Source organism: Euprymna scolopes, chromosome 9 (genome assembly GCF_053919585.1).
Source record: "Euprymna scolopes isolate OS-2025 chromosome 9, ASM5391958v1, whole genome shotgun sequence".
NCBI classification, from domain to species: Eukaryota; Metazoa; Mollusca; class Cephalopoda; order Sepiida; family Sepiolidae; genus Euprymna; species Euprymna scolopes.
Window position 1 is genome coordinate 18,780,953 of NC_136490.1, and position 15,229 is coordinate 18,796,181.

Consider the following 15,229-nt stretch of genomic DNA (forward strand, 5'->3'; position numbering starts at 1 on the left):
CTGATTGTTTGTCTATAACTGTTTGTAGAATTAAATATTTAAAAAAAATTATTTTTAGTGTTAACTCTACAATGGTTTATTTTCATAAAAAAGCAAATAAATTCATGTGTTAAAATTTTTTTTTTTTGTATAAACACTATATTCAATTTTCTTCCTGATGGACAGAATTTTTTTATTTTAGAGATTGACAAGAAAGAGTTGGAAATTCAAATTTCTTGAATGGTTACAATTTGTGTTACTCTCTGCTCTCACCCACTCTTCAACAAGAATTGATTTTGTTTTGTTGGTTTTTATAAATTTATTAGAAAAGCTTAAAAGAAACAAGTAATCATAAATGAAATTGCATTCTTAATTAAAAAGAAATGGCAAGTCATTTGACCTGATTGTCTCTGATAACTGTTAGAAATAATCTCATTTTTTCTTAGTGATCCTGGATTTCAATTTTTTCAATTTAACTTATTTTCAAAGATTGTAAAAAAAAAAAAAAAAAAAAAAATTTTTTTAATTCTTACACTGATGTTTACATTTAACATTTTTGCAAGAATTATTAAAATCACATGAAATATTTTTGCTATATATATATATATATATATATATATATATATATATTTTGAATGAACAAGACTTCAGTGATAATATTGTTAATTCGAGAAATTAGTCTTTTTTTCAACTTATCTTGATTTCATTAATACAGACTTTGGGGGCTTTTTTTTAAATATTAAAACTTTTTGATGTTAACTCTACAGTGCTTTATTTTCATAAAAAAGCAAAAATAAATTCATGCATTAAATTTTTTTTTTTTTTTTTTTTGCATTGTTTTTTTTTTTTCTTTTTCTTTTTTTACATAGGCGTTACCACTTATCAAGGCCGATAGGCCACTCAAGGATAAGGGTTAAAGAGTGTAGAGTAGTCAAAAGGACAATATAGTAATCGATAGTAATGGAAGTTCGGTAAATTTGTTAACTTAAGTGCAAGGGCTCATCAGAAACTTGTTCACGTTGGACTTGAAGACAACCATATTATAGACAGCTGGAAAGCAGGAAAACGGAAGACAGTTCCACAGGCATGCAGTTCTAAGAAAGCTTTGATCATGGAATCTATGTTTAGGTTTAGGCACAGATAAAGAATGGGGAAAATTATTAATGTTTTCAGCTAGTCTAGTGTTTCTTGTGAAAGTTTGGCGAGGGGGGGGGACCATAGATTGAAGCTCAGTCGAACACTTTCCATGAAAATAACGATAAAGCAGAGACAAACTCGCAACAGCTCTTCTGTGAGATAGAGGTTGCAGCGAAGAGAAAAGGACATCTCCCACCAGGCCACGAAGTCTATTTTGAACCCTATCAAGGCAGAACAAGTCTTTTCTAGCAGCTCCTGCCCATATGTGGCAACAGTATTCCATCCTTGGACGTATCTGGCTCTTATATAGATAGAGAATTGCATCAGCAGTGAGATATCTACTGGATCGATAGAAGGATCCGACCATTTTCCCAGCGGCCTTGGCAACAGATTTGATGTACGTATTCCATTTAAGATCAGGAGTAAAGGTAAGGCCAGAAGCCTATCAAAACTTGAGGCCTCCCCAAGACGAGAGCGATTCATTTTAATTGATGCCAGATGGGGATCAGAACGTTGATGATGTAAAGATAGAAGCTTGGTTTTAGATGCATTAAAAGTAACCAGCCACTCCTTTCCCCATTGTACAACGTGATCAAGATCAGAGGAGAGAGAATCGGAGAGAACTTGGTCGTTTACTGTCTTAGATGTGCTACCATAGATTGTTTCCACAAACACTATCTTTTTTTTTTCTGGTGAAGGACAGATTTTATCTTGATTTTAGAGATTGGCAAGAAAGAATTAGAAATTCAGACTTCTTGAATGGTTGCGGTTAGTGTTACTCTATCACTCCACTCTTCAACACAAATTGATTTTTTTTTTTGTAGGTTTTACTTGCTATTTCAAACCAAAATTTTATTTTTGTTATATCTAATACCTTTGGATCTTTGCAAGACAATTTATTTTGGTAGCACAATTAGCTATTGAATTATGACTGTTCAAATTTGTAGAAAATTAGGAAAGTGTCTGTCTTGTTTGCTTATTGGTCCAGAATTTTTATTACAATTTTCACTGTACACAACTAGAAATGCAGGCCTTGAACAAATGAAAATTCCTTACAAATAGTCTCATCTTGTAGTAAATGAATTATACATTAGATTTTATTTACATCCAAATTTCTATCAAAATTACCCCCCCCAAAATAAACTAGTTGTTAAAAGTGAAAATTAAAGGGAATTTATCTATATTTGCCCATTTTTTTTTTGCATATTAAACTCTAATCTGCTTTGCAATACCTATATGTATTGGGGTGGCACCCTTACAAATTCTGACAGTGGACTATTCCTGATGTCACTTTCGGTAACTGGTATCGAGCGGTCTGAACCGGAAACTCAGGAAGTGGGTTCTAACCTTAAATTGTCTTTCCAGTTGAGCGGAATCCCACTCAACCAGTATATGTTTCTGTATTTTCTGTTAATATATATTTCATTTCACTGTTTCCAAACCTTTTCTCTTTCTCTTTTTTTTTTTTTTTTTTTTTTTTTTTTTTCTCTAACATTTAAACCACAAAATTTTACTGCATATCAACTATTTTGGGGTTATTTAATACTAAAACAAAACAATTCATTATATATGATTAATTGAACACAAGATGTTATTTAACCATAGCTGGAGGGAAATTGCAGGTTTCAACAGAATTAGTGCTTGAATGAGCACAATATTCTTGATTGAATTCATTATAACTGATTTCAAAATTTTTAGCTGGATCCATTAGACCAATTATACTCACCATCCATGTTGATAAATACTGAAATTTATAAAGATCTGAATCAGCAATTTTTTGTTTGTATTCCTGATAATCACTAACAAATGACTGGAGAAAAAAAGAAAAAACATAAAAATTCCTTTGATATTATCAGATACAAACGCCTTGCCTTTTTTTTAAAGAATGCAATCTCATTTATAGATTACATTTTTTTTTTTTTTTGTTTCTTTTAAGTTTTACCAATAAATTTATACCATTGATACATTTATACATAAAATCTTTCTCTAAGAGGAGTTGACCTTGAGGTATGTAAAAATAAAGTTGAAAAACGGACAAGTTTATTGTAAACTTAACAAGTGGAATGAGAAATCAAGTTTAAAGTTAAAAACTCAAAAACATTTTTTGCTCTTTAAGTTGAAGATTTTTTTCTTCTACAGAATCACAATCTTTTCTGGCAGAAAGTTTGATTAATAGCGATATAACACTGGTGTTAAATGTCATAATTACCAAGTGTTTTGATCTAAGGATATGAACAAAAAAATGCTGGGCATGTTTTTATAATTTTTTTTTTTTTTTTTTTTTGCGTATCCCTTGTGATGGTGTGATTTTGAGGAATAGTTTTCCTAATGAAATGAGTTATGACTGATAGCCTTGACTCGGCTAGTCTCATGCAAGTGGAATGGTTGATTGGTTTAACCATATTATTTGGAGTGGAGGCGAATTAGAAGTTAAATCATTTGGTGTGAGAATCTTTAATTAGCTAGACATAATGTAACCTCTTGATATGAAGTGTGTGTGCTAAAATACCTTATTTTCCACTCATGGAGATTAAGTAACCAGGATGTAAAAACGCAGCTCTATTTCTTCAAGTGGATAAAAGTATTAAGTTAAACCTCTTGTCATCTCTTTTGTGAATATACCTGCTTCCTGAAAAAATAATCAAGCAAATGTTTTTTTTGTTTTTTATAAGTTTCCGATTAATTTCTGATTGTGTTTGAAAAAGCTTAAAGTTAACATCTGAAAGGAAAAAGTGTATTTTTTATATCTGACAAAAATTCACAGAAACTACGGAAATTTGGCTAAATTTGAAAGCTAAATAAATTGTAAAAATCTCTTGAAAGATAAATATTAGTTTTCTGGGATTGTTTCAAAGATAATTAGTAAAGTTTTAAGATACTGAATTAAAAAAAAAAAAAAAAATCCCTGTGTTTTTAAAAAACAAAATTGCTTAATTATCACCCAAAAAGCGAGTTTAATAACAGAAATCATCTTTCGTTGCATCATAACAAATAACTAGGCATCGTGCAGAATTACTATGGAAACCCAAAATGTAAAAAATTCAATTTTATTTTTAAAATTATAGAGAAATTAAATAGAGCTTAATTTTTTTTATTTTTGAAGATTATAAAAAATATCAATTAAATTAGGTAATCCTAAGTGCTCGTTTAATTAGAATATTTACCTTTTCTATGATGACTCGATATATTCTTAATTATATTATAATAAATTAATCCTTTTTAAATAAAAGTAAAAGTGCATTTTAAGTATGAAAGTCGATTAAAATCACTGATTATACTGACAATGTATGCATTGGAAAAATAAGCTAAAACAATTATTAATAATTTGATAGGATATGGCATGTGGGATATGGATCTTTTTTTTTTTTTTTTTTTACTACAATATTGCCATTCTATACTTCTCCAAACTAACTATTAGTAGAAATAATCTTATTTTTTCTTAGTGATCTTGGATCTCAACTTTTTCAATTTTATTTTTATTATAAAAATTCTTACACTGATGTTTACACATTTGTATGTACAAGAAAAATATATTACATTTGAAATTTTTGTGAGAATTGTTATCAAAATCAATCACATGAAAGATATTTTACAATTATATTATTTTTTTGTGAAAATATTAAATAAACAATGCTTAATTCAGTGATAATATCGTTAGTTGAAAAAATTAATTTTTCAAGTTATATTGATTTCATGAACACAATTTAGGGTTTTTTTTTTTTGTAATGTTTCTGAAATATTAAAAAAAATTTTAATTCTATGATGCTTTATTTGTAAAAAAAAAAAATATATAAATAAATTCATGCATCATCTTTTTTAATACTTAAAACTATAACTTTAGAAAAGGCATTTTTGTTTACACAATAATACATTTTCACTAAGATCAAGAAAAAAATTAAGGGTTCATTATATTCTGTAATCATTAACAATTAAAATTGGCTGATTTCCTAAATTTTGATGAATTTGAGTGAGTGGAGGAGTTGAAATGTTTAAACATTTTGAGGTTTGGCCATTCATTCTTGGCTGCAATTATTTTTTTTATCCTATCTGGCAATTTTAAATTCTTAAATTGTCACCCTTTTAAAAGAAAAATCAGCTAAGAATAATACATTTTAGAAAGTTGTTTTTTTGTTTTTGTTTTCAAGGTTTACTAAGTTACATTTTCTCATTGTTTTCTTTATAAATGGAGGCAAAGGTTCATTTGTAATTCAAACATTGATGGATTATTGACCTTTTTTATTCTATTTTTTATTGCTTCGTCCTTATAAAATCAATTGTGTCCACTTTTAGCTTAGATATTAAACAACAAAAGACATAGTTAGAGAACAGATATTTACAAAAATAATTTAAATGTAATGGATCACAGGCATAAATAGGTTGATACAGCTAGTATACAAATGTGTGTGTGTGTCTATGTGTGTGTGTGTCTATATATATATATATATATATATATATAAATAAATACATTTTTATTCAACCAATCTGCTGCTGGTATCTCTAGTTATTTACGAAATGGACATTTCAAAATAGGATATGAGCAATATTAACCAAGTTCAATATGATTTTTTCTTTTCAGCTTTATTTTTTTATTTAATGAAAAAAAGGTGTCAAATATACCATGCAATGATTTTATAACTAAAAAGAAGTAAACCCTATGAAAAAAAAAAAAAATTGAAAAAATTTAGTTATTTAAAACTTTTTTTTTTTTTTTTTTTTTTTCATTTGCAGGCACCAAAATATTTAAAGGTGAAGGTCGCCTAAATGTTTCCACTCAGACGTTGGTTTTCCTGAACCAGGCGATGCAGGAACAATACCGTAGCAATTTTGGGAATGAAAATGATCTGATACTTACACTTGATCAAAAACGAATGTTAAATACTGTGAAAGATGACATACATTTTGTCACTGAAGTCCTGGTTCATACCACATCATTAAAGGTCAGTTTTTCTTATATATCCCTATATAATAATGATTTCCTAACAGTTGTTGGTCGAGGGGGAGTAACAAAATAGAAGTTTAAAAAATTTTAACTTATAAAACTGGTACCAAATATAAATGTGGGATATTCACTTTGTCCTTAACTATTTTCCATTTCCAAATCCTGACAAAATTATTTTACTCAATAAAACTTTTTTTTTTTTTTCCATTGTTCCTTGTCCTTGATCAACTTCTACAGCAACTTGTTTTTGTTGGCATGTGAAAAGCTGAAGTCAAACTCGTTTTTCACAAACACATCTTTAGCATTGGTACTGCTCTATCACTCTAAAATGCTTTGCCTAACACAAACGCAGATTTCTTATGTCTTATGTCACTTCTCTTTCCTTGAATTCACTTTTGTTCCCACAGTTAACAATCTGTCATTGTTGACCCCCCTTCATCTATGTCGATGAGATTTTTGTTCTTTGAGCCTGTTTTAGTTTACCTGTAATCTCTCGACGGGGGCTTCGTTTCTTTCGAACCACTATATACAATTTTCCCCGCTCTCTATCTGTACCTGATATATCCAATTGATAGGGTATAGCATAAAATAGTTGGAAATGTCCTCTCAATTATTAAATCCTTTCTCTCTGATAAGCAGAAATCAGAAGCTCATAGTATCAATGCTGGCACCCCTTAGAGTCCTATCCTGGGCCCAACTCTCTTCCTGATCTTTGTTAATGATTTTCCAAATCACATTCTTAGATCATTCGTAGACATTTATGCACAATCAATTTTTCCCCCACTCTATCTGTGCCTAAATCAAAAACGTGGATTCCATGAACAAAGCTTCTTTCTTAGAACTGCACGCCTGTGGAACTCAGTTCCGTCTGCCTGCTTCCCACCTGACTACAACTTGGATGTCTTCAAGTCCAACGTTAACAAATTCCTAATGAGCCGCGCTCTTAAGTAAACACTTCATTAAATCTCCACACTAACGTACTGTACTTGCAATAACCCTAATCCCTGAGTGGCTTCCGGGCCTTGATAAGTGGTGACCACCGTGTAAAAAAAAAAAAAAAAAAAAAAAAAATCTATTGCAACACTTCAAAGACCGGCAATGATGGAGATCTTTCTGATTCTCTCTTCTGATCTTGAGAACGTGGTGCAATAAGGAAAAGGGTGGCTGGTTAATTGTAATGCATTGAAAACCAAGTTTCTCTGTTTTCATCATAATCAATCTAAATTGAAATGAAAGGCTCTTGTCTTGGGGAAGCCCCATGTCTTGACAAGCTTCTGATCTGAAATAGAATACATGCATCAAATCTGTTGCCTAGATCACTGGAAAAATGGACCATTCTACCGCTCCAATAGGTATCTCACTGCCAATGCAATCCTGTATCTTTTTGCCACATCTGGGCAGGAGCTGTTTGGCGCATCCTATCCTGCCTTGATAGAGGTCAAAATCGGCTTCAAAACTTAGGTGATGCCGTTTTCTCTTCCTTGCAACCTCTTTCCCACAGAAGAGATATTGCGAGCCTGTCTCTGCTCTATCGTTATTTTCATGGCAAGTACTCAAATGAGTTTAATCTATGGTTTCCCCTTGCCAAACTTTTACCAAAAAAACACTTGACTAGCTACAACCACTATATACAATTTCCCCCGCTCTCTATCTGTACCTAAATCTAAATGCAGTAAATCAGTTCCTTCACTTTTGTTCTTCAGTATTTCTATTGTGAAGCGATTTATTGAAATAAAATATAAGAAAAGGACATTATTCAAAAGTATACAATAAAAATTAACAGAATTATAAAAAGATAAAAATAAGTCTTTATTTGCACTTTTAATAACAAAATTAAATTCAGTTTATTTGAAATTTTATAAGAAATGTTTATGAAATTATACTTTTTTTTTTTTTAAATGTTTTTTATTTGAATTTATATAATAAAAATGTTTATGAAAGTACAAAAATAAAATTGAGATCAAATTAATTTATAGGCGGGAGAAAAACAAAAAGAGCAAAGGAACTGATTTGCCTTGTCACTGCTTCTGGTAATGCTATGCCAGAAATTAGGAAGTATGTTAGCTGACTATAACCTTACCCACCTGTGAAACACTGTTCCACTGGCATGCTTCCTGGTTGACTATAATATGGTAGCTTTCAAATCCAATATAAACAAGTTCTTGTTGAGTTGTCCCCTTGAATAATTAAATTCTACCCAATTTATGCCATTAACAACTACTTAACATTCATTAACCCTTACCCTTGAGTGGCCTTTGGGCCTTGATAAGTGGTGACTCCTTTGTAATATATATATAACAGCTGATGATCCCTACAATAATAAGATTTAATATAAATTCTTGTAAGTAAACTAATGCAGTGATTTCAAAGGAGTTTTCCAGTATCGGTTTTGGCTTTCAATTCACACATTCTCCAGATGGGTGGATTAAGACGGACGAAAGAGGAAGATCTTTTCTTCATGCTTTATTTAAGACTTTTTGAATGTGGCATCATATCCTGATACATAGTTCAAATTCTAATTAACTTTTAATGGAATTTTCTAGTTCTCTGCTTAATTTAGTCTCATGTGGAAAATTTAACTTATACATACACGTCTAATATCGCTACATTAATAGATGAATTTTTATAATGAACTTTAATTTTTAAGTTTTAACGAAATGTTTGGAACCTGACTCCTGATCTTAAATGGAACACGTATATCAAATCTGTTGCCAAGGCCGCTGGAAAAATGGTGGGATCTTTCTATCGATCCAGTAGATATCTCACTGCTGATGCTATTCTCTACCTATATAAGAGCCAGGTACGTCCAAGGATGGAATACTGTTGCCACATCTGGGCAGGAGCTGCTAGAAAGGACTTGTCCTGCCTTGATAGAGTTCAAAATAGAATCCGTAGCCTCGTAGGAGATGTCCTTTTCTCCTACTTGCAACCTCTATCTCACAGAAGAGATGTTGCGAGTTTGTCTCTGATGTATCGTTATTTTCATGGAAAGTGTTCAACTGAGCTTCAATCTATGGTCCCCCCTCGCCAAACTTTCACAAGAAACACTCGTCTAGCTGTAAACACTATCAATAATTTCCCCCACTCTTTATCTGTGCCTAAACCTAAACGTAGATTCCATGAACAAAGCTTCTTTCTTAGAACTGCACGCCTGTGGAATTGTCTTCCGTTTTCCTGCTTTCCGGCTGACTACAATATGGTTGTGTTCAAGTCTAAAGTAAATAAGTTCTTGATGAGCCGTTCCATATAAGTTATTAAATTTACCAAATTTTCATTACTAATGATTACTATATTGACCAATTTCTACTGTACACTCTTTAACCCTTATCCTTGAGTGGCCTCTGGGCCTTGATAATGTGGTGATGCCTTTGTAAAAAAAAAAAAAAAAAAAAAAAAAAATATATATATAGCAAATTATAGTGATTCAATGAAATTAAAAAAACCTTTATTCAAATCAAGGATTTTTTATTCCAAGTAAGACAAAGAATGCTTTCGAAATTTTATCTCCTTATCCTATAGGATTTTGATGCCTACCATCTCTTCAGAGGAGAAAATATTAGCAGATAGATATAACGGTACTCACCCTATTTGCTAAAGTCAGTTAGACATGGAAAATCATAATCAAAAATTGATTAAAATAGAGGTCACATAGCAGGGGAAATTGAAGAAAAGGATAAAGGTTTAGTTCCAAATTGCGCGGTAAAATCCAAGGGAAATGTCCTTTAAAGCAGTGAGGTAATGAGATCCATATATATATATATATATATATATATATATATATATATATATATATATATAAAAACAATGGTTAATTGTTTACATACCAAATGATAAGCAGATTCCATTCCATCCAAATATGCACAAAATATTCAACTTAAAAAATAATTTACAAAAAAAAAAAAAAATCATGTCCTCTAGAGATAAGCATAGTCTACTATATTTGAAAAAAAAAAAAACTTTTTTTTTCATATTCAACATTTTTTTTCTGTGGCATTTGTATTTTGTAGTTCTCCCCTCTCCCACTTATTATAAGAGTTATTCAAAAGTGTTCCTGTAAAAAAAAATCTCCTTATGGTTTCATTTAAAAAAAAAAAAATTGTTTACACTCTTAAAATATTTTTATCACTTCTGACCCAGACGATTGTCCAATTAATACAATAAACTGTCTGTGTTGTCATTTGTCTAATTCATCCTGTTCCATTAGTGTTATTTGTCCAAATTTTTTTTTTTATTCAAAAAGTCATTGGCAATATTATGAGATTTACCCGAGATGGTAACATCTCGTGGTCCAAATCTAGTAGTGTCCATTAGCTCAATTTAATACCATTACAATATTATTATCTAGTGGTGTCTATTAGTGTAATTTAGACTAATACAATTACAGAAAAGGTATGAACCTGAAATTCCTTCTAGCTATAGGTAAAAAAAATTGTTCTTTGAATAACCAAAGTTAAGCTACATTGAGCTTAATTGTCTCTGCATGTGTGTGTGTGTTCCTCAATTTTCTTTGTGGGTTGAGTACTCTGATAAGTGAACTCATCAGTTATTAGCAATAATTAAATATCTTTGTAAATCAGACTCTTCAGGAGCTGATGTTTTAGTACTGTTGTCACATTTGAGCTGGTACATCTACTACTAGTCTCTCACTTCTGGACAGGGTTAAAAAAAAGTCGCCAACCTGATGGGTTCAGAACTGTTAACTAAGCTTCAACCTCTGTCCCATTAACGAAATGTTGCATCCTTCTGCCTGTTCTACAAGTATTTTAATGGTGAATGGTCCGAACTACAAGACCTTGTACTCCTTTGACGTAAATACCCTCGACAAACCCGACAAGCAGTAAAACCCCCACCCCTACACAGTAGAGATCCCTAGGTGTAAGAAAGCTTCTACTCCAATAGTTTCTTCCCCAGAACTGCCAGACTTTGAAACTCCCTTCCGGGTTTCTGCTTTCCCGATTGTACTGACATGCAGAAGTTCAAGTGTAATGTGAACAGACATCTCGCTGCTCAACTCCCTGCATAGTATCTCTGTAACTTATGTCCTCGATAGTAGCCCCCTTATATCAAAGTGGCATTGTGCCTTGTTTGGAGTGAAAATGAAATAATAATAAAAAAAAAAATATCTATATATATATATATATATATATATATATAAGGTAAGATTCTCACTCATTTATGCCAATAGCAGTCTTGAAGTTTAGACTGTTGATAAAACGATAGTTTTAATCATGGTCTGGAGTAGTTTCTTAGCCACACCAAAGAACTGTGATACAGTAAAACAGTCTGTGTAGATGACTATTTAGGTAGCAAATCTTTTTTTATGCACATGATTTTGTATTGTATGAGATTGAAAAGGAATCTTTTGATTAGATAGGTTAGTTTGGAAATCAATTTTTTGAAAACAGTATGTAACACGAACATTAAACCAAATATAGTGATGGTTAAACAGTCAAATAGCAAGTCATTTTTGGCTTTAAAATTCTTAGTAAATTCCTATTAAATCATTGAAAGTTGAGGAGGGGGAGATAGTTACATCCAATAATTTTATACATTAAAATAGCATTAATTTAATAAAATTTATTTTGTCTTATAACAATTTGGTTTATTTGATAAAATCAAACAATATTGTAATAATTAAATTTTAATTTACTATTCTTAATTAAAAAAAAAAACATAGTATAGTAAGAAAAGAAAGAAAAAAAAAACTACCTCTTAGCAACATAGGGCAGATGCAGCTTTTATTAGAAATTTCAGATTAAAAAAAATCTATTTGAGAATATGTAATATCTTTGACTTACACTGACTATCCATGATAAAACAGGTTAGAATTTAATTAACACTGATAACAAAAATTCCATTGTTAGTCATTTCTGCTGGTAGCCATTATTGCATTTATTCTTGTAATTTTGTTATCTCTTTTATTAGTTGAACAATAGACTGGATTCTGCCCAAACTTTTATTATTTTTTAATAAGTCGATTAGTTTTACATTTCTGTACTATTTGAATAAAAAAAAAAACAATGGTTTGTTAGTGTCTCATTATTTTGCAGACCTATAGCAGAAGGCTAACTATAATTGGATAAACTTTCAACAATTTCATTATCAGTGAAATGCTGCTGTTCCTTTTAATATAATTGGCAAATGAATGGTGTTTTGATTATTATTAGAATAAAAATAACTTATAAAATGAAAACAATTTATAGTGTGACTAAATTTTTATTCATTTTTATTAACAAGTCATCACTTATCAAGGACACAAGTCACTTGAGACTAAGAATTTTATTTGAATTAACGAGATGGATGGATTATTTTTTTAAAAGTATTTAATGATAATGATTAACTTATCAAATTATTACACTCTTAAAGGTCCTCAGATCCCAAGAATCATGGTTATATATAGCATCTAGGTAAACCAACCTAGTATGTAGTGGTCAGAGAGAGAGAAGGGTGGGATTACAGTGTGTGTGAGGGGTGTTCCCCTCCCACTTTGTTTACTTTTGGTAAACATCTCTTTTTATATTTCCACTACTCTCTATCTCTCACCCTAACAGTGTATGTATTCCGATTCTTTTTGCAGTAACGGAGTGACCAGCCATCAGATAGCTTCTAAGGAATCCCAATATGAAGTCTCTACTATTATATAAAAGGAACTGTGTGCGAGTTCGTTCTCTATAGACTTCTTAGTGGCTGGACTAATTTTTTGGGAAATTTCACACAAATGTACTTCATGTATCCGGCAGTGTTCATAGATAGGTTTTGTATCGTAATTCTGTCGATAAGTATTGATAATCGATAAGTATTGATAATAATTGATGCTTGAAAAATCCAATGACAGAAGGAAAAGGCGATTTTGAATAAAGTTAATGTCTTATACAGCCTAACATCACAATTGAATTTGAAGATTTTTATCACTGCACAAGCAGAAAGGTCCGGCATATAAAATCAACAGTAGGCTCTTTGATATGACAGGGGTGTGCTCAAAATAAATGTTTCTGTTTAGAGGACAATTGAACCATGATACTTGCCTTTGGCATTTTAAACTTTAATTTAAGCCATTATATAAAAATAATTTTCTAAAATCAACCTTAGATTCTCTACAGTGCAATATAGCCTATTCTGTATTGTGGACTAAGTCACTATAGGAAGGATTGAAAAATGGTTGATTTTAACAATTTCGTTGACAATAAAATATAGGAGAGTGAAACATTTGTTGAGTCATTCCTGGGCAACATTAGTTCTCTCTGTTAGTTAATTATATTGCAAATGATTTAAATCTTGGTTTGGGTTTTTTCTCAACTTAAATTTTGTTCTATATTGCATTGAGTTGTCTTATTCAAGATTTCCTATCAGAATGACTCTATACTTCATAGATGCAACACACACTCACACACATATATATATAATGGTTGTACAGTTTTTATTTACTAGATGTTAATCCACTGAAATTTGTGTTTATTAAAAAGTTCTTGATGAATGGACAGTGTGTTTATAATGTTTATTTATACAAACATTAACTAGATATGTGAATATGTTTCTGTAGAGATTTCTAGTCAGAAATAACTGTCACCAGGATGGCATTGAACTTTCTACCTGCTAGCCTGATGATGTAGTGATCTGACTAGAGATCGCTGCAGAAACATGTATGCACATATGTAGCTAATGTTTCTATAATATATATAAACAAAGAATTAAAAAGAAAAAAAAAACTGTTTCTGTGGCACTATTGTGACCTGAGAATTATCTTGAAATGCAGATATCCTGAATTTAAATCTTATTTTGGCATTTCAAGATATTGAACATCGATAGGCATTTATATTTCCTTTTCAGAACAGTGCTTAACTGTGGTCTCCAGCACCCATATTTAAATTTGACCTTTAACTTTCCGATACTACTGGGATATTTTCAAAATGAGTTTGACTCTTTTGCACTAACAGAAGGGGAGGGAAATTCTGAATGACAGTTTACTACTACCAAACGACTCTCAGGTGGAGGGTGGGGTTGGGGGGTCTTTAAATCTGCTACAAGACAATATTTTGGTTGAGAAAATGTTATTGCTCTTAGTTCCATTATTGGACCAAGCTACACAAAAGGGAGTGCCTCTCATTGCCTTGTGTTACATTTGTAAAATTTTAAAATAACTTCATCAGGGGATTTTTGAGTGAGGAGTGCTTAAAAATAAGAGATCTTTGAAAAAAGAATTAGCACAAATTTTCAAATTTGAATTTATTGCTCCTGGGCGCCATTTTTTTTTTTTTTTTTTTTTTTTTTTTTTTTTTGCTATTGATCAATAAAATGTTGATTCAAAGCTTGAATGAGTCTTTGTTCTTTTAGCACTGACTTTTTTAACCTTTATATTGTCATGCAGAATATAATTTTACGAATATATCCCCCTTTTTTTTTTTTTTTTTTTTTTTTTTTTACACAATCTAGTATGAAATGAACAGCAAAAAAATCATTTGACACACAAATTAACCTCCCACTATTGAATAAACACTTTTAAGTCAGTTTTTTTTTATTCATTTTGTTCATGGTCGAAAATGTTTTACAATGTATTATGCATGTTATGTTTAACAGACACACATTTTTTTTTTTTTTTTTTTCAAAATTTGATCTGAGTTTTTCCTGTATAAATATTGAAACTAGCGGGACCTGTGGAAATTCCATAGCGGACTCATATGTAATATATTGATGTTGGCATTCTGTAGATGTTCAGCATAAATGAAGATGCTCTGATATTGTAGCTCTTTTGTTAAAAAAAAGCTCTTTTGTTAAAAATGCAAAAAGTATTTATCTAAGCTAGCAGGGACACTCAGTGTAGCCCGGTCATAAAGTATGCTTAAATATGATATTTTAATTCTTGCAGATTTCGTATATATTATAGTTAGTGTTCTATCAATTTTTATATCATAAAGTTGTGATTTCAAAAATAAAAAGTTGGAATTGAAACCAAAAACGTATGAAGCAACATAACCCGAGTTCCTTCAGCTATAATTGAAACCAAAACCAAAAATTATGAAGAATTCTTGGTAAAATTATTTATTACAAGAAATGGAAGTCCATAACAATTAAGTGACTCTGATGTAAGTGTGACACAGAAACTAAATAACACATGCTATCGTATTAATATATAGACCATCAAATTTTTTAATTCATTTAAATAAGTGTTTCTAAATT

General features: G+C 30.7%; 1 protein-coding gene across 3 annotated transcripts in view; it reads left to right on the forward strand.

Annotated features, from left to right (window-relative positions):
* LOC145284452 (serine/threonine-protein kinase 11-interacting protein-like) overlaps positions 1-15,229 on the forward strand; it is a 161,446-nt gene that overhangs the window by 43,152 nt on the left and 103,065 nt on the right. For all 3 annotated transcript variants that reach the window (XM_080133277.1, XM_080133275.1, XM_080133276.1), the window contains one exon: positions 5,845-6,053. In XM_080133277.1, coding sequence (XP_079989403.1) covers positions 5,845-6,053 — 209 coding nt within the window. The remainder of the gene's footprint in view (positions 1-5,844; positions 6,054-15,229) is intronic.